Here is a 24,854-nt window from a genome sequence, read left to right as displayed (position 1 = left end):
AGCAGAGAACTGTGGTTGTGTTTTTTTTAATGTCCCTGCCTGATCCCCTGGAGAGAACTGTGATCGCCACAGGTGAAAAGGCAAATGATTCTTTACAAGCTGCAATAGCCTGGGTTCTCATGCTAAACCTGCTCCCAGCCAGTCCTTGCCATGCCACTCACCGCATTGCTGCCTCTTGGCCTTGCACTTCTCATCTGCAGCATGGGCACAAGCCGCTGGACTAGCAGAGGGGGAGCAGGGCTGGGTGTAGAAGGCACACAGGTGTCCGAGCTCCATTCGCTGCCTATCGGGTGGCATCTGAGCCAATGCCAGCAGCTCGAAGCAGGTGGGCTCCCGGCTGGAGGGCGACTCTGTGCAGAGGATTAGCAAAGGGGAATTGTTGTCAGTACTGCCCATGTGCTCCGGCAGGGAGAGAGGGAGGGGCCTGACCAAGGGTCGGAATGAACATGGATTTCCCAGCAGGGCTGACCTGAAAGGCCTCAAGCAGGGGTAGGCAGCGCAGCTCACTCCAGGTGTCGAGGAACTCCAACTCCCATCAGCTCCAGCCAGTGTGGCCAAAGGTCAGCGGATGATGGAAGTTGCAGTCCAACAACATATGGAGAGCAACACATTGGATGTTCCTGGCTTGTGAAGCACAAAGAGGTGCCACAGCAAACACTGCACCCACCCTCAGTTTTGGATTTATTCATTTGCTTGTTTCGTTTAGAGCACATGTACTCCACTCCTCAGCCAAAAAGGCTCCCAGAACAGCTTAAATACCATCAAAACAAGATAGTCCCTACCTGCAGGCTTACAATTTAAGGAAACACAACACACAAGGGGAAATGTATAGGGAGGGAAGAGGAAAAATCAAAACCCAGACACCAATTTCTAAATAGTCGTTCCTATGTTGGCAGGCTGGCACAGTTCAGTGACAGAAGGTGCCCGAAGTGAAATTCACCAACGCCAGACCAATCATGAGGCCCGCTGAGTGCCTCGCTTCTCGCAACTGTGTTTTGGAGGTACGGTTCAGAGATGTGGCTAATTTGGGCTACAGCAACCCTCCCCTGTCTTGACTTGACATCTTTCTGCAGGGCCTGCAAGACAGAACTGTTCCACCAGGCGTATTCCACCAGGCCTTTGGCCAAGGCACAGCCTGACCCCCTCCTTTGGCAATCCTCACAGAACTCTAGCCAATGGTTGCCATTAACCTGATTTGAACTGATTTTATAATGAAATGATTTTAGAATGTTGTATCATTTTACTATTGTTAGCTGCTCTGAGCCCGGCTTCGGCTGGGGAGGGCGGAATACAAATAATTTTAAATTATTATTTATTACCTCCATCACAGCCCCTGAACCGCAAAGATGTGACTGGCCCCAGTCAACCTCCCATTTGTTCTGCCCCCCGTTGGAGAAGTTGGGAGCGACAACGCCAACATTAACACTCACTCTCCATCTGCTGGTGCACCCAGTCTGTGAAGGCAGCGACTCGGGTGTACACCCCAGGCTTCCCACGCTCACCACAGCCGTCGCCCCAGGAGGTGATCCCGTATAGCACATACCGCTCTGACAAAGGGTCCCAGCAAGTGAGTGGTCCCCCAGAGTCACCCTGGAAGGAGAAACAGCTGTGGGTCCAAAATAGGGAAATGTGCAAGTCAAGGAATCCTGGCCCCCTGCCCTTGCTGGAAAAGACCATTCAGGGCCATCCAGCGCAGAACTCTATAGCCTACAGTGGCCAGCTGGACTGGCAGGTCTGGTGCCGTGACGACCACACACCTCAGCAGCATCCTGTACTCACAGTGGCCAACCAGATGCCTGTGGAGAAACACACAAGCAGGATTCGAGCACAAGAGCAACTCTCCCCCTCCCGTGGTTTTGGAGGCAGGGATGCTTCTCAATTGCAACTGCTGGAGACTGCAGGAGGGGAGATAGTTTTTGTGCCTGAATCCTGCTTGCGGGCTTCCCACAAGCATCTGGTTGGCCACTCTGAGAACAAGATCTTGGACTAAATGCAACAGGAAGGCTCTTTGGATGTTCTTATGGGAAACAGGGAGGGAGGGCTCTTGCCTGTGGGCTTCCTGGAGAAATCTGATTGGCCACTGTGAGAACAGGAGGCAGGACTACATGACCCAGCGGGGTCTTCTTATGCTAGTTATGTGGGCATCATGGCATGCCTGCCAGTCCAGCTGGATGCTGTAGGATATGGCGTTTTCTCTCCCCTCTATGACTCTGACCGCTTCCTGCCACTATTGCCAGCTGCTGCTCCTCTGCCTCAGCAGTGCTGCCGGACAGAGCCTGTCAGCTGAGCATGGAGTCAGTGGCAGCTTCTATCCATCGCTCTCTCCTCACCACTGCTGTTATTTCCTTGCTTTCCCGCTCTGGCCCTGAGTGAGAGGCAGGTGAACAAGCAGGGTGCAACTGTGAAGAGAAGCAGGACTATGGAGGTCCTTAGTGGAATCATGGGCTCTCAGCAGATGCCCATCCCTGCCAAGCCCTGATGCCAAATTCTGTGCCAGCAGTGTGCTGGAAATGCCAGAAGGCTACCCCCCTGGCACTGCTCCACTGTCCCTCACCGCCCCCTCCTCCGGGAGCCCCCTTACCTGGCAGGAGTCAACGCCCCCGGAGAGGAACCCAGCGCAGAACATGGCGCTGGTGAAGAGCTGGCGCCCCAGCGCACCACGGCAGATGTCTTGAGCTAGGATGGGAACCTGGGCTTCCATGACTACATCAGCTCCTGGACCATCTATGGGTCAAGCATATGACATTATGGAGGGGTCCCAATTCCCACCACCACCTCCCCACAAAATTGCCCACCTTGGCACGGTGATGGAAGCCCTTCCCATGTGGCAGCTGGGTGAAGCCACAAGGGAGAGGCCAACCCTGCCAGTGGCCCCAGGCGTTCCTTTTTTTCTAGGGCCCAGCTCCAGGTTTGGTAGGAGTTCTCATGAAAATTCCTTTGCATTTTAGTTCTAATTTATAGAATTGTAGAGCTGGAAGGGACCAAGAGGGTAATCAACGCAGGAATCTTTTGCCCAATGTGGGGCTTGAAGCCATGACCTTGAGATTAAGAGTCTCCTGCTCTAACCAACTGAGATATCCCCAAATACATATTTTTGTGCGCAAATTTTTGCAACATAAGATTCTCAACTATTAACACATTTCTGCAATATGTTTCCACCAATATATGCATTCACAGGCACACTTTAGCCTAGTAAAGTGCATTTTTGTATATAGAATCATAGAATCATAGAGTTGGAAGAGACCACAAGGGCCATCGAGTCCAACCCCCTGCCATATGACTGTAAATCGCAAAATTCAGAGAAATGCAAATTTCAAAGGGTGGCTGTGTTTCGGTTGGCGTACTGCTTTGGAAAGGGCAAATTCAGTCAGTTTGTTCCTTCAGTTATATGGGCGCTGGGACCATCTAATACCAGTCCTAAAGGATCTTCATTGGCTCCCAGTGTGTTTCTGAGCACAATTCAAAGTGTTGGTGCTGACCTTTAAAGCCCTAAATGGCCTCGGTCCAGTATACCTGAAGGAGTATCTCCACCCCCATCACTCAGCCGGACACTGAGGTCCTCTTCTGAGGGTCTTTTGCTAGTTCCCTCACTGCGAGAAGTGGAGTTACAGAGAACCAGGCAGAGGGCCTTCTCAGTAGTGGCAACTTCCCTATGGAATGCCCTCCCTTCAGATGTCAAGGAGATAAAGAACTACATAACTTTTAGAAGACATATGAAGGCAGCCCTGTATCGGGAAGTTTTTAATGTTTGATGTTTTATTATGTTTCGATATATGCTGTAAGCGGCCCAGAGTGGCTGGGGAAACCCAGGCAGATGGGTGGGGTATGAATAATGAAATAATAATAATAATAATTTTTAGATGTGAACTAAACCAAATTTCTCCCCCAACCCTGGCCCCCGCTCCCCACGTGCTCCTGGGTTGCACTTCCTCACACTACCTTCATAGAGCGATCCCCAGCCAATGATATAGCAGGGCATCCCTGTGGCCAGTTCCATGGGTTGCTCAGGAAGGCACACTGGAGTCACCCAGGCCGACGGGGTCACGGGGTTGCTCAGTTCCAACAGAGCCACATCATTGTAGAAGGTCTTGGGGTTGAACTGCAGGCAGAGAAAAGAGAAGTGGAGAGTGGAGGAACGGACAAAGGCTCTAAGAATGGGATCACTGTGGGTGGGTGGAGCAGGAAAAAGAAGAAGAGTTTGGATTTGATATCCCGCTTTATCACTACCCAAAGGAGTCTCAAAGCGGCAACATTCTCCCTTCCCTTCCTCCCCCACAACAAACACTCTGTGAGGTGAGTGAGGCTGAGGGACTTCAGAGAAGTGTGACTAGCCCAAGGTCCCCCAGCAGGTGAATGTGGAGGAGCGGGGAAGCGAACCTGGTTCACCAGATTACGAGTCTACCACTCTTAACCACTACACCACACTGGCGACCCCAGCTCACCTTGGGATGGGAAAGGATGCGGCTGACCGGAACAACCCGCTCCCCTTCATCCGGCTTTGTCAGGTCGTAATCGCCCAGGACCACTGACCAGGCCAGTTCGTTTCTGCTTCTGCAGGTAGAAAGGCAGGAGGGTATGTAAGAACACAGGCCAGTAGCCCACCCAGTCCAGCATCCAGTTCTCACAGTGGTCAACAGATGCCTATGGGAAGCCCACAAGCAGGATTCAAGCATGTGAGCCCTCTCCCCACCTGCACCAGAAACTCGCATTCAGAACCATTACTGTCTCCGACGGTGGAGGGAGAACGTAGCCATCAGGTTTGGCAATCACTGACAGTGTTATCCTCCATGAATTTGTCTGATTCTCTTTTAAAGCCACCCAAGCCATGTGATTTATTCAAGTGCTCATAGGAAGAAAACAAGGCGTCGCATCTACAATTATTTGCACCAGCTAACAGATGCCAATCAGCTGTTGGATTTGGCGGCTGGCTTGAACAGTTTGGGCAGGGTTATATCTGATCAAGGAATTATGGAGCTGGGAGGGACTTTGGACCACATTCTCCGACTGAAATTTCCTTGTGTGATCTGGTCCTTGGAGGAGGATCTTCTCCAAGTCTCCCCACCTTCTGGTAGGCAGGTTGCCAGGAGTAGCAGAGCCTTTTTGGTCACAGCACCAAGATAAGCCACCTTGACCTGTTAGCTCGCTTATTCTTTAGCTTCTACAGAGCAGTCAAGGCTCTTGTAGTTTCAAATTATTATCATAAGGGGAAACAGTATAACAACACCACAGTGTAGAGTGCTTCGGTTCAGGGTGCCAGCCATGCCCCCCCCCTTCTCCCCTGGTTTTTGGTTGCTGCCCCACCACACAAAAGCAAACAGCGAGCCTTCCATGCCCACTAAGTGTGCTCAATGGATGTCGTCCAGATCCCATTTTCACTTTAACTGGAGCCAACTGGTTTTCCCGACGCCAGGGGGCAGCAAAGACTGGAGGAAGCTGGACTTTGCTCAATAAGAACATTAAAAGAACCCCGCTAGATGAGGTCAAAGTCTTGCCCAGCATCCTGTTCTCATGGTTGCCAACCAGATGACTACTGGAGGCTTGCAAGCAGGTTCTCAGTAGGACAGCCCTCTGCCTCATGTGATACATAGCAACTGCAATTCAGAGGTTAGACAATGCGACTACAGCTACCAGTGGAACGACTGGCAAGGAATGATTGGAATCCAACAGCATCTGAAGGGCCACAGGCACACCATCCTTGGTTTAAGTCAGGGCTGGGTAACCCTTTCCGAACAGAGGGCCACATTCCCTTCTGGACAACCTTACAGGGGCCACGGTGGGTGGGGACAGAGACAAATGTGGGTGGAGCAATTCATGCAAATTTTCCCATTTGATCCTAAACCTCCACTGCCATGTGGGATATCTTTGGGGGGGGAAAGGGCTGAGGAGTAAATCCTACACAAATCCGGAGTAGAGACCCTAAGACAGTTGGGTGGGCACCTTTTACGCTTCCTTCCAGCAACTCCTGCAGCGAAACTGGTGCCAAAGGTATTGCTCTGCTTTCCTTTGGATCGTATCAGCAAGGCTGGGGGGGGCGGGTCTTGTCATCTGGGCAGCCCAAGACCTTCCTACACACTGCCCAGGCTTGCACACACTTCGGTGCTGCTAATGCAGCAGTTTTAACTTCACCCCTGGAGGCACACGCCATTGTTTCTTGAGATAGGCTAGTTTCTACATATGCTCACACACTGCTCTCTAATCTCCATTCAAGCAATCAAGAAGCAATCACTGCCAAGCCAATGAACTCAATGACAGCATGAAGTCTGGCTGGTGAGGGTGTGGCCTTGGGAGAGCCCTGAGGGTCAGTGGTAGAGGCCTGGTGGGGCACATTTGGCACCAGGACCTGAGATTCCTCACACTCGTTCCAATGCCACAGCAGTCATCTTTAAAAAACTGCAAACTGTTTTATGAATTTCACTGAGTAGCAGTACATTTTTGAAATGAAGACATGAATGTGTGAATGCAAGACCTGGAGTCTTTTCCCAAAGCGCAGCCTTACCCTGTGAAGCAGTGGGCTGCCGTGAGGACCCAAGCATCCCCCACTAGCACCCCACCGCACATCAGCTCTCCGTTGAGCCGAACAGACACCAGCCAAGGCCACGCGCCAGGCCAGGCTTTGCTGCCTCCCACGATCTTTGCCTTTGCCATCGTTGCGTTGGGAGCTGGCACCCCGCGATGCCCACATAGCCCTGGCAATTGAAACAAAAAGAAGAAGTTAGGGGACATTGTGGGGCAGCTGTCAGGACTCATGATCATAGTCCAATAGCTGGGCCTGGAAGATTCACAACCAAGTCTCAGTTCTGCCATGATGAACTCATTTGGGGGCAAACTGCCGTCTCTCCACAGCCCCAACTCTGAAATGGGACTAGTAAGCCAGGTTCTAAGGTTTCACAGAAGCACTGAAAAAGTTCAGAATGGGTAACTGGGCACCAATTCTGCTACCTAATAATCTCTACTTTCAAATTAATTCAGTTTTTTTTAAAAAAAGAAAGGTAATAGATATTATGGGACCTGGAACTGTGCGTCTGACGAAAATCTCAGACGCCATTGCACTGCAGATAAGATTTTCTGCATAGTGCCCTACATGGCTCTCCCTGCATACTCACGATCTAGAAAATGCTGAATAAACTGGGGAACACAGCATCAATTGCATGCTACGAAATTGCACAACTCCATTTGCATTGTGCAATGCATACCAACTGCAGTTTTCTGCTTTGCTTTCCCCTAGCATAATGTATTTCTGTATGATACATACAGAAACATATGCATTTTTATGCACACTTTACCCTGGCACGTGCATTTTTGCACACATTGCCTGCCTGTAGATATCGGACTGCCAAATCTGAAGAAGGGTGAATTTTGAAGGAGGACTGCGTATCAGTTCACGTACTGTTTAGGAAAGTGTGGATTTGGCACGTTCACCTTTGAATGCGAAGTGGATGAAATCCCCCTGCCAAATCAACAACCCTAAAAGTATGACTTGGTTGGATCCCACCCCTGACTGCCAGGACACAGACAGTGGAAACCTCTCCTTTCCCCCAAAACCTATGGGCAGCAATAGCACAGAGCACAGCAGTGGCTGCTTTGGGAGGGGGAGGCAGTGGTCTGTGTGCTCATGTAGCTGTCAAGCTTCATCCCAATTAACAAGGCGAGTGTTTTGTCCCCGGAGAGCAGTGCTCGGCCCAGTGGCCCTGTCAGCGCCCAACGCTGACCTTTCCCCTTGCAGGAAGCATTGGAAAACAGATGCTGGTGCATGGGGCCCCCGGAGCCCTGTGGCGCTGAGGCCGTCAAAGGGAATTGAGAAACAGTGATGCACGCGAAGGAGCATCCGCCTGGGGGAGGATTAGCTGGGCCAGAGCCTCCAGGGGTGACTTTCGAGCCCTGCTCCACCCCACTTCTGCGAATGTGGAGTTTTCTGTGACTGCGCCAGTGGTGGCATCCTCACCTGGATCGGACTGGTCTGCCACTGTGTTCAAATAGTCCATGTCGCTTTCCAGCCCTGCAAGGGGGGACGAGGGAGAGGGGATTAGATGGGCCATCATAACAATATATTGTATTATGTTGGGCGGCTTTCAGCGTAATATAAAAATACAGCGAAACATCAGACATTAAAAACTTCCTAACACAGGGCTGCCTTCGGATGTCTATATAATAAATAATAATAATAACAATAACAATAATAATAATTTATTATTTTCACCCCGCTCATCTGGCTGGGTTTCCCTAGCCACTCTGGGCCGCTTACAGCATATATCAAAACATAATAAAACATCAAACATTCAAAACTTCCCGCTACAGGGCTGCCTTCAGATGTTTTCTAAATGTCAGGTAGTTGTTTATCTCTTTGACATCTGATGGGAGGGCGTTCCACAGGGTGGGTGCCACTACCAAGAAGGCCCTCTGCCTGGTTCCCTGTAGCTTTGCTTCTCGCAGGGAGGGAACCACCAGAAGGCCCTTGGCAATGGACCTCAGCGTCCAGGCAGAATGATGGGGGTGGAGACGCTCCTTCAGGTATACTGGGCCGAGGCCGTTTAGGGCTTTAAAGGTCAACACCAACACTTTGAATTGTACTCGGAAACGTACTGGGAGCCAATATAGGTCTTTCAAGACCGGTGTTATGTGGTCTCGGTGGCCGACCCCAGTCACCAGTGTAGCTGCTGCATTCTGGATTAGCTGTATAAGAACATAAGAAAAGGTTGCTGGAACAGGCCAATGGCCCATCTAAGTCCAGCATCCTGTTCTCGCCGTGGCCAACTGGATGCCTGTTACGGGATACCCAGAAGCAGGATACAAGCACGAGAGCAGCTTCCCCTTCTGTGGTTTCCAACAACTGGTGCTCAAAAGCACTGCTTCCTCCGACTGCAGAGGGAGAGAACAGTCATTATGGCAGTAGCCATCCATAACGCTCTCCTCCATGAATTGGCCTAATCCTCTTTTAATGTCATCTGGTTTGGTGGCCATCGATCCATAGCAAGGATCTTGGCTCAGGGATGGCTGGGCAGGGAGGGGGCAAAGGACACATCATCGCAGAAGAAGATACAGATTGACGAACGAATCACATGCGCCAATTACACGTGCAGATGAAAGTTTCAAAACAATTCCTGCAACTTGGATAGAAATGCACCTGATCTAGTTGCAGTGAGACCAAGCGACCCACGTATGGCTGCTTAGTCTGCTGCCGAGGTGTTTACTGCAGATGTCAAGGCCCCTATACTGTAGGTCTCCTTTAAACCAAACTCAGGCCTTCAAACAGAGGCCTGTTCTCCAGCAGCCCTTCAAGTAGGGGGCTGGTTCTCTTGGAAGCCGGAGACTCAAATGACGATTAGGAAACCCGACTGGGAAACCAAAGGCTTCTCTTCTACCAGGGCTCTAAACAGCGCAATAGGGTGTGCAGAGCACAACACCAGCCTTCCCCCAACCTGGTGCCCCCAAATGCTTGGGACTACAATTCCCATCGGTCCCAGCCGGCACGGATGGGAGTTGTAGTCCAAAACCTCTGGAAGGCATCCATTGCTGGCTGGGGCTGGTTGGGGTTGTGGTCCAAAGCATTGGGAAGGCAGGAAAGTGGGAGAGGTTGCACGGGGTGGTGGTCCCTGACTTATTATTGCCCATCCACCATCACCAGCCACAGTGCAGCCTCCATCACACAGCGCTAGGTGCAGAGCAAGGCCAGAGAAGCGCAAGGAGACCCCCTCCCCGCCTCGGCCTCCCACCGGCATGTCACTCACGGCATTCCTGCAGGCGGAGCTGGCAATGGCTGACCATGAGGCGTATACAGCTGTCGGGGGACATTTCCTGGCCTGAGCAGAGGCGTCGGTATGGAGCACATGCTTTGCTGAGGGCCCAGTTCTGGGCAGACTGCTCTGGGATGGCCTGGGCTTGCAGGACGGCTTCACAGCTAGGCAGGGAGCCCAGGGGCAACTCCGAGGCTGCGGAGAGAGGAAGACCTAGAAGCCCACTCCCAGGTCACCCCAAGGTCCTTTGGATGCTCTGAGCGAGCCAAAATCTCCTCTCCCACCCCTCCCCAACACACGCGTCTTATTGGATGTCGAACAGCATCAACCAATGATCCAAAGGTGGCTTGGGGGCTTGCTTTTTCATTTGAAATATCTGCCGCTTCTCTATTTGTTTGTTTGTTTGTTTGTTTGTTCATTTATTTCATTCATGTGCCACATTTTTCTTCCAAGGGTATCAAAGTGGCATGTAAATGGTCCTCCTACCCCTCCCCCTCCCCCTCCCCATTTCACCCTCACAATAACCCTGTAAGGTAGTTTAGGCTGGGAGATGGTGACTGACTCCAAGATCAGTGAGCTTCATGGCTGTGTGGGAATTTGAACCCTGGTCTCCCAGGTAATATTCCAATACTCTAACCACTATGCAACACTTGCTTTTCAGGAGCAGGGAACCTTTTTCCACATGAGGGCCACATTCCCGCTCTGGGCAGCCTAAGGAGAGGGCATGGCTTAGGGAGCATTCCGAGGGCCAGATGCAGAGTCCTGGAGAGTCACGTTGGCCCCCGAGGCCTGAGTTTCCCTATCCCTCCGTTGCTTCCTCCCCTTTCTGGTGCTCATGCCCCTGCACAGATGTTGGAAACAAAAAGGTCAGGATGCACTGAGAGATCTCAGGCTGATTTTCAGTAGATGGGGCTAAGGCCTGCCTAGCCCAGCAGCCGAGTTAGGTGGCTGAAATTAAGGAAGCTGGCCAAGGCAGGCGCGGACTTTTGTGCAACAGGGCTGTGAGCTCAGTGCATGCTCAGAGGCACCCTGGTTTTCCTCCTTCTATTCTGCCTATAATTCTTTTGCACCCAGCTCTGTGGTTCATAGATGTTGGGGTTCTAGTAAAAGTCCCGTGGGGACCCAGCAATGCCCCCCCCCCCAAGAGGCTGGAACAGGGGAAACACTTACGGACACATTCCCTGGTCCGATTGCCACAGTTCCCAAAGAGGCAGAGCACGCACTCCTCACATTCCTGCAGGCGTCGCGCATGCTCCAACAGCGCCCCTTCCAGGGACAGCAGGGCACTCTTCATGGCGGCTTCCAGCACCAGCGTCCCACGGTTGGAGAGAGCTGCAAAGGGGCAAGACATAGAGAAGTTAATGTTGAGAAGGGGAAAGGGGGCGTTTTTTGGCGAGGGGGAGGGATCAGCAGTGGAAGTGGGTGCTTACTCCTTCCCCTGCCAGCCGCTTCTCCCCTGCAAATGCCCACCACAGCCATTTCAGGGACTGGGAGGTAGCCCACTGCAAAGAAAAAACGTCTTACGTTTTATAGAAGAGAAGGAGAAAGTGTGGGAAGGATGAATCTCCCCTGCTCCAGCCTGCTCACCACGCACTGCAAATGCACCCTCTCACTCACAGGAACTGGCAGGATCTTGTTTAGGGAACACAACCTTTTTTGTGGCAGGGTTGCCAACTTCTCTGCCAGCCTTTGCAGCTGTGTCTTTACAAGTACGTTGATGAGCAGGGATGAGTGGCGGGGATGAGAAGGGGGCACCTGGCGGGGCGTGGAGGAGACCCACACTTTTACCACCTGCGAACATCAAGCTGCAACTTAAAGGCACGGCCACAGAGTCGGTGGGGAAACCGGCAGGCCTACTTTGCGGAACTGGTAAGATTGGAATTCAAAAAAGTACTCCGAGTCTTTCCAGATCGTGGAGGGTCCAAACGGAAAGAAGGACATGCAGGTGTTATGAACCAGCACAAGAGAAACAGGTTGGGGCCTGCTGTCTCTGCCTCCACACTTTCTGCATAACTTCTGAAAAAGCTGGTGTAAATACAATAGTTCACACAGTAGTCTCTATCTGTGCAATTGAGGTCTCTGTTTTACTAACCTGTGCACATGCAAGCTATTTCAGAAACTGGAAAGCAGGGGAGCAAATCAGGCACAATCCCACTCCCCACTCTACACAGGCTCATGTGTGTACTCCTTTTGTCACCATTAAAAACACTCTGGCTGTTATCATTGAGAACATAGGAAGAACCTTGCTGGAACAGGCCAATGGCCCACCTAGGCCAGCATCCTGTTCTCAAAGTGGCCAGCCAGATGCCTGTGGGAATCCCTCAAGCAGGATTTGAGCGCAAGAGCAACTCTCCCCTCCTGAGGTTTCCAGCAACTGGGATTCAGAAGCGTTGCTCCCTCTGATTGTGGAGGCAGATCACAGCCGTCATCATGGCTCTATGAATTTGTCTAATCCTCTTCTGAAGCCATATATGTTGGTGGCCATGTGCTAAACTGTAAATATTTTAATTATTTAACGGGATTTATATACTGCTTAATCATCCCTAAGTGGTTTATATAAAATATAAAATGTTTTGTTAAAAAAGAATACTGGGTGTACAAAATAAGCTATTTAGAATGTATCAAAACGTAAGCAAAATCAGCCGTTATTAGAATATATGTATGCATAATCAAATGAAATGACGTGTCTGGGAAGGCTTCCCTAAACACCAAAAGTCTTTAGCAAGCACTAAAAACACCACCATGAAGGTGCCTGCCTAATATCAATGGGCAGGGAGTTCCACTGTGAAGGACCGATTCCTTGCAAGTGCAAAACAAACATTGATGTGGCACTGGCAAAAGTATATATGGATGTTGCATAGGAGTAAGAATTGTCAACGGTTTAAAAAAACAGAGCAAACTGGCCCTGGAAATACCTTGGAGCGAAAACGACAGGCGTTGGGAAAGTGGCAGTTAGGGCAGTCAGTTGTTGGATGGGCATACCAATGGCTCCAGCCAACTTCCCCGTTTGGCCTGGCTGCATTCAATTTTACTTATTCCCCACCCCGCCCCCAAGTTGGCTTGATCTCTGTTACAAAGACGAAGGATTTCCCAGAAGTGTTTGGCTGAGGGCATCTGGTATCAAATAATCCCAGCGCCCTCTGCCAAACTGTGTCTGCATTCACTATGCAGTGACGATCGCAGAACCGAGAGGGAGGTGCATGCCGGCATACATACATGGAACAGGTGAAGATGGAGAAAGTCAAACTAGAACTAAAGGCACCAGGTGGCTGGACCATAGTTCGGGGGGGGGGGGGCGGATTGAGACCTGCTCTCCATGCAGAAGGTCCCAGGTTCAATCTCTAAAAGCTGGGGGGGGGGGTCTTGTATGAAACCAGGGAGAGCCGCTGCCAGTCAGTGCAGGAAATACTGAGCTAAATGGGCCATTGGTCTGACTCAGGAGAAGGCAGATTCCCATGCTCTAGAAGTGTGTAGGCACATGGATCTAGCATGCATGGAAGAGGACTGAAAACATGGAGAAAGAAAGACGGAGACACAGGAAGATGCCATATAAAGTCAGGACATTAGCCCAGCTCTGTACTGACTGGCCGCAGCTGTTTCAGGCAGACGCCTCTCTCCCAGCCCAACTGGAGATGCCAAGGACTGAGCAATGCGCTGCTGCTGATCTTTCTCCAACGGGAGAGAGGCCATGAGTGCAGACAGGATAGGAGCACATGAAGCCGCCCCATTCGGAGTCAGACCAATGGTTCATCTGGCACAACGCTGTCCCCACTGACTGGCTGCAATTCTCCAGGATTTTGGGCAAGGGCATTCCCCAGAATCGTACAGTTGGAAGGGATCCTGAGGGTCATCTAGTCCAACCCCCTGCAATGTAGGAATCTCAGCCAAAGCATCCCTGAGTTGGCCCTCCAGCCTCTGCTTAAAAACACCCAAGGAAGGAGAATCCATCACTTTCCAAGAGAGTCTGTCCCAATGTAAACAGCTCTTACTGTCAGAAAGTCCCCCCCCGATGTTTAGTCAGAACCTCATTTCTTGTAACTTGAAGCCATGGGTTCGAGTCCTACCTTGTGGAGCAGGAGAAAACAAGCTTGCTCCCTCCTCCATGTGAAACCCCTTAAGATATTTGAATACTGGTGTCATATCTCGTCTCAGTCTCCTCTTTTCCAGGTTACCCGACGATGCTGGGACTGAACCCGGGACCTTCTGCATGCAAACAAGGCTACAGTATGCCAGAAGTGTCCGTTCTCCTTCCGCTTCCCGCTTTTACTAGCCTGGTATCAAGCCAGAGAGCTAGTGGCTTAAAGACCCGATGTTGGGGTAGGGAGTTCCAGGTTCAAATCCCCCCTCAGTCAGCCATGGACTCCCTAAGGCAGCCTTGGGCAAGCCATTATGCATTCAAGCCCAGCCTTCCTCTCCCCATTTGCTAACACGGGGGTAGGGTGGGAGTAGGTGGGTGGGAGAGAAATACTGCTAGTCTGCTTTAAAAGGTTGTCATCCAGATTATGGAAACAGCCAACGAGAAACACCCTATAGCAGTCTATGAAATACGGCCACAGCTCAGTGGTAGATCCACCGGTTTGGCATGCAGAAGATCCCAGGTTAAAAGAACCTGGAAGAGGACCTTACCAGCCTTATTGCATCTCTGTATCGAGAATGAACAGCACCTGTTGATTTTTTACCTGCAGTAAAAGGTAAAGGTAAAGGGACCCCTGACCGTTAGGTCCAGTCGTGACCGACTCTGGGGTTGCGGCGCTCATCTTGCTTTATTGGCCGAGGGAGCTGGCGTACAGCTTCTGGGTCATGTGACTGGCATGACTAAGAACCAGAGCAGTGCAAGGAAACGCCGTTTACCTTCCCGCTGGAGCGGTACCTATTTATCTACTTGCACTCTGACGTGCTTTCGAACTGCTAGGTTGGCAGGAGCAGGGACCGAGCAATGGGAGCTCACCCTGTCTCGGGGATTCGAACCGCTGACCTTCTGATCGGCAAGTCCTAGGCTCTGTGGTTTAACCCACAGCGCCACCCGCGTCCCTTTAACTTGCAGTACCGCTGTTAAAAAAACCCCAGAGAAGTCATAGGGGATGTGGGGTAACAACAGTGTCCAGTTCATCGGCTAAGCAGCTGCTCTGCATGCAGAAGGCCCCAGGTTCAAATCTCTGAAACAACCAGTTAAAAGAGCCTGGAGTTGGAAAACGGGCTCTGCCTGAGCCCTATGGTGTCTACAGGAACAAGGGAAACAATCTGCCCTGCAATGAATCACATCACTGGCCCACCTGGCTCTGTGTTGCTTCCACTGACCGGCAGCAGCTCTCCAGGGTTTTTAGATGGGGGCGAGGTCACCCCCAAACCTATTTGGGGACTACAGCTGCCAAAGCTGCTACCCTTGAGCTGCAGCCCTTCCCTTCAGTAAACCTGCTCCTGAAACCTCTGCCGCGCTAACCACTGCGCGACACTGCCTCCCCAAGCAGGGAGTGTAATAAAAACCAGGTGCTCATTGACCCATTAAAATAAAACTACATATTGACATGGCTATATCGATATATAGAAATAAAAAAATGATGACTAAATCCAGGTCGTCCCTCCTCTCCCAGGCAGGCGCTGCTCTTACCTCGCAAGGCGCCGGGGGGCATCGGGCAGAGCTCCTTGCCCAGGGGGGCGGCCAGGGCCCGATCCACCAGCAGCAGCAGCACCAGGGGACCCATCGCCTCCGGGGTGGCGTGGGGTGCGAAGGAGGGAAGAGGAGAAGGAGAGGGAGAAGGAGCCTCCCTTTCCCCTCGGGGCGAGCGGAGCGGCTGCCGCCGAGGCCGCCCTTGCGCGCCTATATGCGGTGCCCTCGGGGGTGGGGGGACCCGCACAGACGACGCTCATGTTTTTTTGTGGGGGGGGAGGGCACACCGAAAGAATAAATGATAATAAATAAATAAACGCGAGAGAATTCGTTCATTAGGGCCGGCAGCGGTGCCAGGCGAGGGTCCTGCCATTGGGGCGGTGAGAAGGGGAGGCGCGCGAGGGCCAGCGCGGCGGCTTCATTAGGGGAGCCCGGCCGGGCCCTGGTTCAGCCCCGCTGCGCGCCGCCGAGGAGGAGGAGGAGGCGGCCGCGCTGAATAGGCCCTTTGTGAGCCCGGGCGGGGGCCGGCGGCCATCAAAAGGCTCCCCGCTTAATGATCAGAGGCGGCCCGCCTCGCTTGATCATGCTCGCGCTTTTGTCCTCGGCCGCCGAGCGCCGTGGCCTCGGCTGAGGGGAGAGGAGAGGCCGGGCCTCCCCTCGCTCGCTCCCCACAGCAAAGGCGAGGCCTGGGAGGGGAGATAAACGAAGCAAGGCCTTGTTCCCTCACACGAACACACACACGTGTCAAGTGCCTAGCGTGAACCTGCACACAGGTACACGCGCAGGCCTCCCTAAGCGGGCCGTGGCGCTTTCGCCGCCGCCTTTACGCGACGACGGGCGGCCGCCTCAAAGGCAAGGCCCCGGGCTGAGGCGCGAAGGCCGCTTGCGTGGTTCTGTGTTAGGGCACGTGCCTCTATTTATTTATTGCGCTTATGTGCCGCCTTTAGCTTCAAAGGAGCTCCAGGAGAGTCTTTTCACCCGTTTCACCCTCCTCACACGACAACCCTGTGAGGTCCGTTCGGCAAAGAGGCCGTGACTGGGCCAATGGCAGTACTGTAGTATATACACAAAGTATGAAATGTGGTGACAGTAATAATAATGCAACAAAACAACAACTCCACAAACTGAATATAAGTATAAAACCAAATTTGCTAGAATAATAGCTAGAATAGAGATAAGACTTGTAACCATTCAAGCAACAAACATACTAAGGTGCCATGTGCAAAACAAAGCCTGGAGATACTGTAAACATGGAGTAGATAAATGTACAACTGTACCTTAACAAGTTACATGTGCAATAAACGTTATACAGACTGGATAAATGAACCGTTCAACAAGTAGCGTAAGTCCAATCACGGAACAGCAACCCCACGCTGCCACAATGGCAAGGGTAGCACACTGGAGAATATGAAAAAGTTTTTCAAAGCTGTTTTTCAAAGATTGAACTAGATGAGATGTTATTCAATAGGTCTTGAGTTGGAAACACAAAGCCGTATGCATGGACCGGTTCTCCAGATATATTACAGGTTTCGCTACACACTTCATCAGTCCGGAAAGCCAGTCATACAAAACGGTTTGCTCAGGATAAAGAATGTATTCACAGGCACAGCCAAAGGTAGGACTTGGGTCCTCTTGCTCGACATGGCGCCCTGAGAGAGAGAGAGAGAGGGCCGACCTTGGGCGACCCTGAATGGATATCCTCACTTACGGATCTTCTCCAAAAAAGAAGAATTCGGAAACTAATTTCCCCCTCGCAGGGTTATCGTTTATAGAACCCTCAACAAACTACGGTTCCTGGGATGCTTCGGGAGAAACCATGCGCTTCAAATGCGCATTGGGTATTCTCTAAGTTTGTAGTGTGGATTTGCTCTCGGAATAAAGCAACATGGCTTGATCTGGAGGGCCGTTTCAAAGATTTTGGTACACGCACGCGGAGCTCAAAAGTAGGCAATGAGTCCCACTTTTCACGGGGTTGCTGCTGTCATTACATGTCTGGGCAGCAAGCAGGCCCACGTTGAGGTGAGAGGGAGTGTAAACGGTGCTTGGGCCGAACTTGTTTGCAGCTTTGTATCTTGGTGTATTGTTCAGATCCATACTATACATTCAAAGCATATTTAATGCACACTTGCACAGATTTCACCCCCCAAAAAAAGAATCCTGGGAATTGTAGTTTTCCCCTCACAGGGGGTACCATTTCTAGCGCCCTTAACATCAACTACAGTTCCCCAGAGTCTCTGGGAGAAGTTATGCGCTTTGAACACACATTGAACATACTTTTAAGTGTACAGTGTGGATCTTCCCTTAGAAAAAAGCCACATGGCATGACCTGGAGTGCCGTTTCATATATTTATATACATGCACATGGTGCTCAGAATGAAGCATTATGCTCCCCATTCCCATTTCTTTTCAGGATCTAAATCAACCTGCTTGCCCTCCAGGTGTTTTGGACTACAACTCCCGTCCGTTCCGTCTGGGGCAGATGGGAATTGCAGTCAGAAACATCTGGAGGGTACCAGGTTGGCAAAGGCTGAGCTAAAGCAAGCGCTTCTTTTGGTTTGAGGATCCTGGTCTAATTTGAAGTGAAATCGCCCTGCTTTTGAATCCTCCTCGTAAACATCTCTGAGCATCTTCCAGGGATTTTTGTTGCTTTGAAGCGTGCAGTTGGACACAAAATGTGCATTGGAAAACAATTTTGTTCAGTTGGAAAGATGATAAAGCACAGCTGGAAGAATGGGAGGCAGGGAGAAACTAGACACGTTAGGCTTTTGTGTTTATTAGGCTTATTGTGTTTACGTTAGGCTTATTGTGTTTACAGAGGAGGCAGGTTTAGTCGTTGTCTGAGGACTATCCCTGCCTCCGGGTCTGGTCCTGTCCGGACGGATACTAGAATCAGCAAGGGATACCCACATAGCCTGAAGGTGCTGCTGTGCAATGCCAGGTCAATGATTCATAAGACCACTGCCATCCATGACGTGATCATGGATGGAGGATTTGACCTGGCTTGTGTAACAGAGACTTGGTTGGATGAAGCAGGTGGGCCTGTTCTTGCCGCTGCTTGTCCACCAGGTTTCTCTTACGCACAGCAACCCAGGCCCTGTGGGCGGGGAGGGGGGGTTGCAGTGATTTTTAGGAAGTCATTAGTTTGCACCAGGCATCCTATTGGGAAGACCCAGTTCTCTGAGTGCATGTTCTGGAAGTTGGGCAATAGGGGCAGTACAGGATTCCTTTTGGTGTACCGACCTCCCCGCTGCACCAAGGATTCCCTGCCCGAGCTGCTTCAGGTCGTGGCGGATGTTCTCCTGGAGACACCTAGTTTGGTTGTCCTAGGGGATTTTAACATCCATGCCGACACGACCTTACAAGGGGCCGCTCGGGACTTCGTGGAAAGCATGGCCTCCATGGGGCTGTCCCTGAATAAGTTTGGCCCAACCCATAGCCACGGACATGCCTTGGACCTGGTGTTTACCTCCATGGATGTTGGTGTTCTGACACTAAGTAAAAGCGAAACAAAAGAAGTGCCATGGTCAGACCACTTCCTGGTGCAACTTGACTTCTCCGCGACCCTTCCCCTCTGCAGGGAGGTGGGACCGATTCGGATGGTCCGCCCCCGCCACTTAATGGATCCAAATGGCTTCCAGAGAGTGGTAGGGGATGCTTTATCCCATGTTGATGGCCTTTCAGCCGATTCCCTGGTGGCCCGCTGGAATGTGGAGTTAACCAGGGCTATTGACTGTTTGGCTCCGAAGCGCCCTCTCCGATTGCATGGAGCCCGGATGGCCCCGTGGTTTTCCACGAATCTGAGGGCAATGAAACAATCGTTGAGACGGCTAGAGCGCCGGTGGCGGATGACCCATTCTGAAGCTGACCGGACACAGGTTAGAGCTCAGTGTCGAGCCTACCAAGTGGCGGTAGTGACGGCGAAGAAGGCTTTCTTCGCCGCCTCTATTGCATCTGCAGAAAACAGCAGCAGGAGACTTTTTCAGGTGGTCCGCAATTTAGCGGAACCACCTGCTACATCGGGGCCCAATACGGGCCACATGATCTCCTGCAATGATTTTGCAAAGTTTTTTGCAGATAAAGTCGCTCAGATTCGGGAAGAGGTAGACGCCACCGTGGGAGCAGGGCCGGGGCGGGGGAGTGCTAGAGTCCTGTCTAGTCAAATTGTGTGGGATCAATTCCAATCTGTTACCTCCGAGGATGTGGACAGGCTGCTTGGACGAGTGAAACCAACCACCTGTCTCCTTGATCCTTGCCCATCCTGGCTTATAAAAGCTAGCCGGGAAGGGCTGGGCGATGGGCTTCGTGGGGTGGTGAATGCTTCCCTCCGTGAGGGAGCCTTCCCAGACCCGCTGAAAGAGGCGGTTATTAAACCGCTTCTTAAAAAACCATCTTTAGATGCGGCCACGATGGCCAACTATCGCCCAGTCTCAAATCTTCCATTCCTGGGCAAGGTGATTGAGCGAGTGGTTGCTGAACAACTCCAGGCACGCCTGGAAGAAGCGGACCATTTGGATCCCTTCCAATCGGGATTCAGGCCTCATCACGGGACTGAAACTGCCTTGGTCGCACTGGTTGATGATCTCCGGCGGGCTAGGGACAAAGGTGAGAGCTGTTTCCTAGTTCTGCTGGATCTCTCAGCGGCGTTTGATACCATCGACCATAACATCCTTCTGGACCGTCTTGAGGGGCTGGGAGCTGGGGGCACTGTCATACAGTGGTTCCGCTCCTTCCTCCTGGGCCGTGTTCAGAAAGTGGTGGTGGGGGATGAGTGTTCAGACCCTTGGGCTCTCACTTGTGGGGTGCCTCAGGGTTCTGTCCTCTCCCCCATGCTTTTTAATATCTATATGAAGCCGCTGGGAGAGATCATCAGGGGGTTTGGACTGGGTGTTCATCAGTATGCAGATGACACCCAGCTCTACCTCTCCTTTAAATCAGAACCAGTGAAGGCGGTGAAGGTCCTGTGTGAGTGTCTGGAGGCGGTTGGAGGATGGATGGCGGCAAACAGATTGAGGTTGAATCCTGACAAGACAGAAGTACTGTTTCTGGGGGACAGGAGGCGGGCAGGTGTGGGGGATTCCCTGGTCCTGAATGGGGTAACCGTGCCCCTGAAGGACCAGGTGCGCAGCCTGGGAGTCATTTTGGACTCACAGCTGTCCATGGAGGCACAGGTTAAATCCGTGTCCAGGGCAGCTGTGTACCAGCTCCATCTGGTACGTAGGTTGAGACCCTATCTGCCCGCGGACTGCCTCGCCAGAGTGGTGCATGCTCTGGTTATCTCCCGCTTGGACTACTGCAATGCGCTCTACGTGGGGCTACCTTTGAAGGTGACCCGGAAACTACAACTAATCCAGAATGCAGCAGCCAGACTGGTGACTGGGAACAGCCGCCGAGACCATATAACACCGGTCTTGAAAGACCTACATTGGCTCCCAGTACGTTTCCGAGCACAATTCAAAGTGTTGGTGCTGACCTTTAAAGCCCTAAACGGCCTCGGTCCAGTATACCTGAAGGAGCGTCTCCACCTCCATCGTTCTACCCGGACACTGAGGTCCAGCACCGAGGGCCTTCTGGCGGTTCCCTCACTGCGAGAAGCCAAGTTACAGGGAACCAGGCAGAGGGCCTTCTCGGTAGTGGCGCCCTCCCTGTGGAACGCCCTCCCACCAGATGTCAAAGAGAACAACAACTACCAGACTTTTAGAAGACATCTGAAGGCAGCCCTGTTTAGGGAAGCTTTTAATGTTTGATGTATCATAGTATTTTAATATTCTTTTGGAAGCCGCCCAGAGTGGCTGGGGAAACCCAGCCAGATGGGCGGGGTATAAATAATAAATTATTATTATTATTATTATTATTATTAAGCGCTTAAATCTCAAGCGGCGTCAGGGACAGTATACATGTAAATTTTATTAGGATAGAATGTGCTCCGTTTCCATATGTAAACTGCCAAAACCTTTTTAAAACACCTTCTTTTGGGTCAGAACCTCCTCTACTTCCCCTTCCCCTTTGGGCAGGTAACGGTGCATCCTTGGTCCAGGTTCGATCCCCAGTGGCAACTCCAGGTCAGGTTGAGAGAGATCCTTGCCTGAAATCCTAGAGAACCTCAGCCAGTCAGTATAGACAGTCCTGAGCTAGGTCTGCCTCTGTATTCTATATTCTGTAATAGATAAGAGCTGCTCACTTGAAACCACCGCTGATACAGGGTGTGAACAAAGAGCAAAGCACCCCTTGTGACCCTTTGACCTTTTTTAGCGTGGGGTGTCCAATAAGAAATTTGTGCAGCTGAAAGGCTAAGTGAACATTATGGACATGTATATGTGTTGCACAGCTGTTGCTAACAATCTGCATCTTCCCCACATTTCTCTTGCAGCATCTAGTAAAAGAAACGAGCATTGGGATGCCATAGGCTTCAGCATTTCCTTATCCTTCCTCTGTTGTGTTGACCAGTGTATGCAGGACAAGGGGAAATACCAGTTGTGGTGAGGTCGCAAGATTGCTCATTTCTTTTATTAGGCATTAGCAAGATGACACATGAGGCCAAGACATCAAAAAGCAACGGTCATGAGTTCCAGGTAAGTCACTCTTGTATCTCCATGGAACTCAGTGAGATTAACAGGTTAGTTCTAAGTGACGCCATCATCTCCAGTAATTCCAGCTAAGGTTCCAGCACAGCGGCTGCTGTGTTGTGGGATATCTTCAGGAGAAGAAAAGGCTGAGGAGTAAACCCTATACAAATCCGGAGTAGAGTCCCTAAGACAGTGAAATGGTGCCTTGTACACCTCCTTCTGGCAACTCCTGCAGCTGAGTTAGTGCCAAATGCCTTGCTCTGCTTTCCTTTGGACCACATCAGTGAAGCCAAGAGGGGTTTTTTGTTATATGGGCAGCCCAGGACATTCATACACACTGATCAGGGTTGTGCCCCGGAGAGGTCACCTTAGTGCTGCTAACACAACAAAAACAACATGGGGAGGCAGCAGTTATGAGTTACTGGTCACTGCAGCCACAGCAGGCGCTGTGATTCCCCAGAGGTTTGATTTTACCCCCGGAGGCATACGCCATTGTCTCTCGAGACGGACGGATGCTAGCAAGATATCAGGAAAAAATAACACATTAGCTCAGTGGTAGGGCATCCCACATAAACTCTTCAGCATCCCTGAGTAGAACTAGGAGTGACTCCCTGCCTGAAACCCTGGAGAGCTGCTGCCAGCCATTGTAGGCAATACATTTGCAGCCCAAACATCGATGAACAGCAAAATCTTCAAAATCCATCAAATGCCTGGGAAAGAGGTGTTTTTTTACACGGTGCCAAAAACAGTGTTAATGATAGAGCTAGGCAGGCCTCACTGTGGACAGCTTTTCACAGACACGGAGCCACAGCTGAAAAGGCAACCTCCTCAAAGCTCTTGCTTCGATAGTTCTCCACTGCAGGTTCTTGTTGTTTTATTAAATTTATGTACTGCCCTTCCTCTGAAGATCACAGGGCTGATCACAACACAAAAGTGAAAACACAAAATACAAAAGTTTTGAAGTGCTAGCATCTACTTTACACCGATACACCCACCCAAGAAAAATAATAGGATCTGGATTTGTTTTTCCTTTCATATCATTTAGTTACATAAAGGTGTAAGGAATGCTGAGGGGGGAAATATTAACATCAACATGTCTGCAGTCAGAAAACCCTAGCAGCAAAAGGTTGCTTCCTGAAACAAACAACTGAGGGTCTCATCTTAAAGGCGAACAGATTTATTGTGGTATAAACATATGCATCTGACAAAGTGGACTTGAGTCCATGCAAGTTTATGTTATTTAATAAATTCCTTAGTCTTTAAGGTACCACCAGAAGACTCCTGGTTATTTTTGCTGCAAGAAAAATAATGTGGACTGAGGTGGTCTTTCCCAAAAGCTCCTGTGCCAGTGGGGAGGGACTTTAGGTCTGGAGACTAAATGCAGCCCTCTGAGCCGCTCCTCCTGGCCCTTGGACCTCTCCCCAGGCCACACCCTTTCCCCAAGCCATGCCTCTCATTGGCCCTGCTCAACGAGTCCTTGAACCACGATAATACCTGGGTGATGTAAATGTCTATAGAAGGGTGGGGAACCTCAGGCCCAGGGGCCTAATCTGGCCTACCAGACACCCTCATTTAGTCCACCAGGCTGTTTGGGGCAAGACACACCCACCTCCTGACAGGTGTTTGGGAAGTGCAGTTCAAAGGGCTTTGACAGGTGGCTGTCAAGCTTGGCCCATGGAGAAGGGACAGATAAGGATCTGGCTTGCTAGACAAAAAGGGTTCTCTGCCCCTCCTGGAATGCAGCTTACTGTACAAACAGTGCTCCACCCATTTTTGGTGCTACACACCCACCCACCCCCCAAAAATTGCTTGTGAAAGAATACTGCCCTTGAAATGCCAAGGGAAGTGGTGGACCTACATTTGTTGGCCCTGAAGCTTCAGCTGTTATGGGGGCTCCTTTGCAACCAGCAATGAGGTCCGGCTAACCATTGTTATCTTCTTCAATGGGGTTATTCCACAACAGATCACATTTAACTACTACTACTACTACTACTACTACTACTACTACTACATTGCAGGTTTGATTAAAATTGCTGTACTGGATTATCTCATATGTCAAAGTCACTGGTGTGAATAAAAATTTCCTGTGTCTTACAGTTTTTGAGTTATGCTGGGGGGGGGAATGAAAATTAGGGAAATATATATATGCATGATGCATTGTAGAATGATGAAATTGGGTCTGCTAGACCCAAAATTGTTAAGCAGTGTGGACTAAAGTTGCTTCTGGGGCCCCTCTGGAATTATGGACCCTGTTTCATAGTAGGTCCACCCCTGGCCAAGGGGAACCACTCCCCAGTTGTTGCCCAGAGGCAGGAGGAAGAGTGTGTGTGAATGGCCAGAGAATGGCAAGGTTGGCTCTTTCTCAGGGCCCACCACCCAAACGGTGCTACCATCTCCACTGGGCACAGTACTGAGGATGAGATGCAACCAAGGAGAATTCTCCGCTTGCAAATCCTGCCTCTGTCAGGTTGGGTGGGTGGGGGAGAGAAGTACTGAGGCCCTGGAGGGAGGCCCCAGATCCAACAGCCAGCCCTGTGTGTATGTGATTTGGGGGACACACAATGGCCAAGCGGCCTCAGCCTGCCGGCCCTTTCATCTTCCCCTTTGCCCCCACGCTAGTGCCAGCCATTTTGGCCCCCTTGCCCACTGCAATTACGTTCCTTTGATCTGCCAGAGAAGTGGCTATTGTCAAGAACACTCCGTGCGACAATTAAGGACTCTGCGATACAATGGCATTGTCTGCAGCGGGTGGAGAGTGCGTGCGGAAAAGGGACCGCGGTCCACAGCAACACCCCCTTTCCTGCTCCCCCCCCCCGCCACATCCCTCCCCGCTTCATGAAAGGAGGAGCAAAGCAAGCCATTTTTATTTTTAAAGTACACAGAGTGGTCTTTGATGAGTGCGCTGTATTAATGCCCCAAATTTTGAAGGAAACTAAATATGTATATATTTAT

General features: G+C 51.0%; 1 protein-coding gene across 4 annotated transcripts in view; it reads right to left on the bottom strand.

The window, feature by feature from the left end:
- Positions 1–17,655, bottom strand: part of PRSS56 (serine protease 56) — a 30,045-nt gene extending 12,390 nt beyond the window's left edge. The window contains exons 1-10 of one of the 4 annotated variants that reach the window (XM_081007452.1): positions 15,340–17,655; positions 10,902–11,063; positions 9,726–9,926; positions 7,943–7,996; positions 6,497–6,686; positions 4,443–4,551; positions 3,940–4,099; positions 2,582–2,724; positions 1,431–1,590; positions 162–350 (exon numbers count right to left, since the gene is read on the bottom strand). In XM_081007452.1, coding sequence (XP_080863578.1) covers positions 162–350; positions 1,431–1,590; positions 2,582–2,724; positions 3,940–4,099; positions 4,443–4,551; positions 6,497–6,686; positions 7,943–7,996; positions 9,726–9,926; positions 10,902–11,063; positions 15,340–15,433 — 1,462 coding nt within the window. In that variant the 5' untranslated portion in view covers positions 15,434–17,655. The remainder of the gene's footprint in view (positions 1–161; positions 351–1,430; positions 1,591–2,581; positions 2,725–3,939; positions 4,100–4,442; positions 4,552–6,496; positions 6,687–7,942; positions 7,997–9,725; positions 9,927–10,901; positions 11,064–15,339) is intronic. The other 3 variants (XM_081007451.1, XM_081007450.1, XM_081007453.1) reach the window with 3 other exon arrangements.
- Between the last annotated feature and the right edge of the window lie 7,199 nt (positions 17,656–24,854).

This window comes from Podarcis pityusensis (assembly GCF_964106645.2).
Source record: "Podarcis pityusensis genome assembly, chromosome: 5".
Classification (NCBI taxonomy): Eukaryota; Metazoa; Chordata; class Lepidosauria; order Squamata; family Lacertidae; genus Podarcis; species Podarcis pityusensis.
This window is presented reverse-complemented; position numbering and strand designations above follow the sequence as displayed.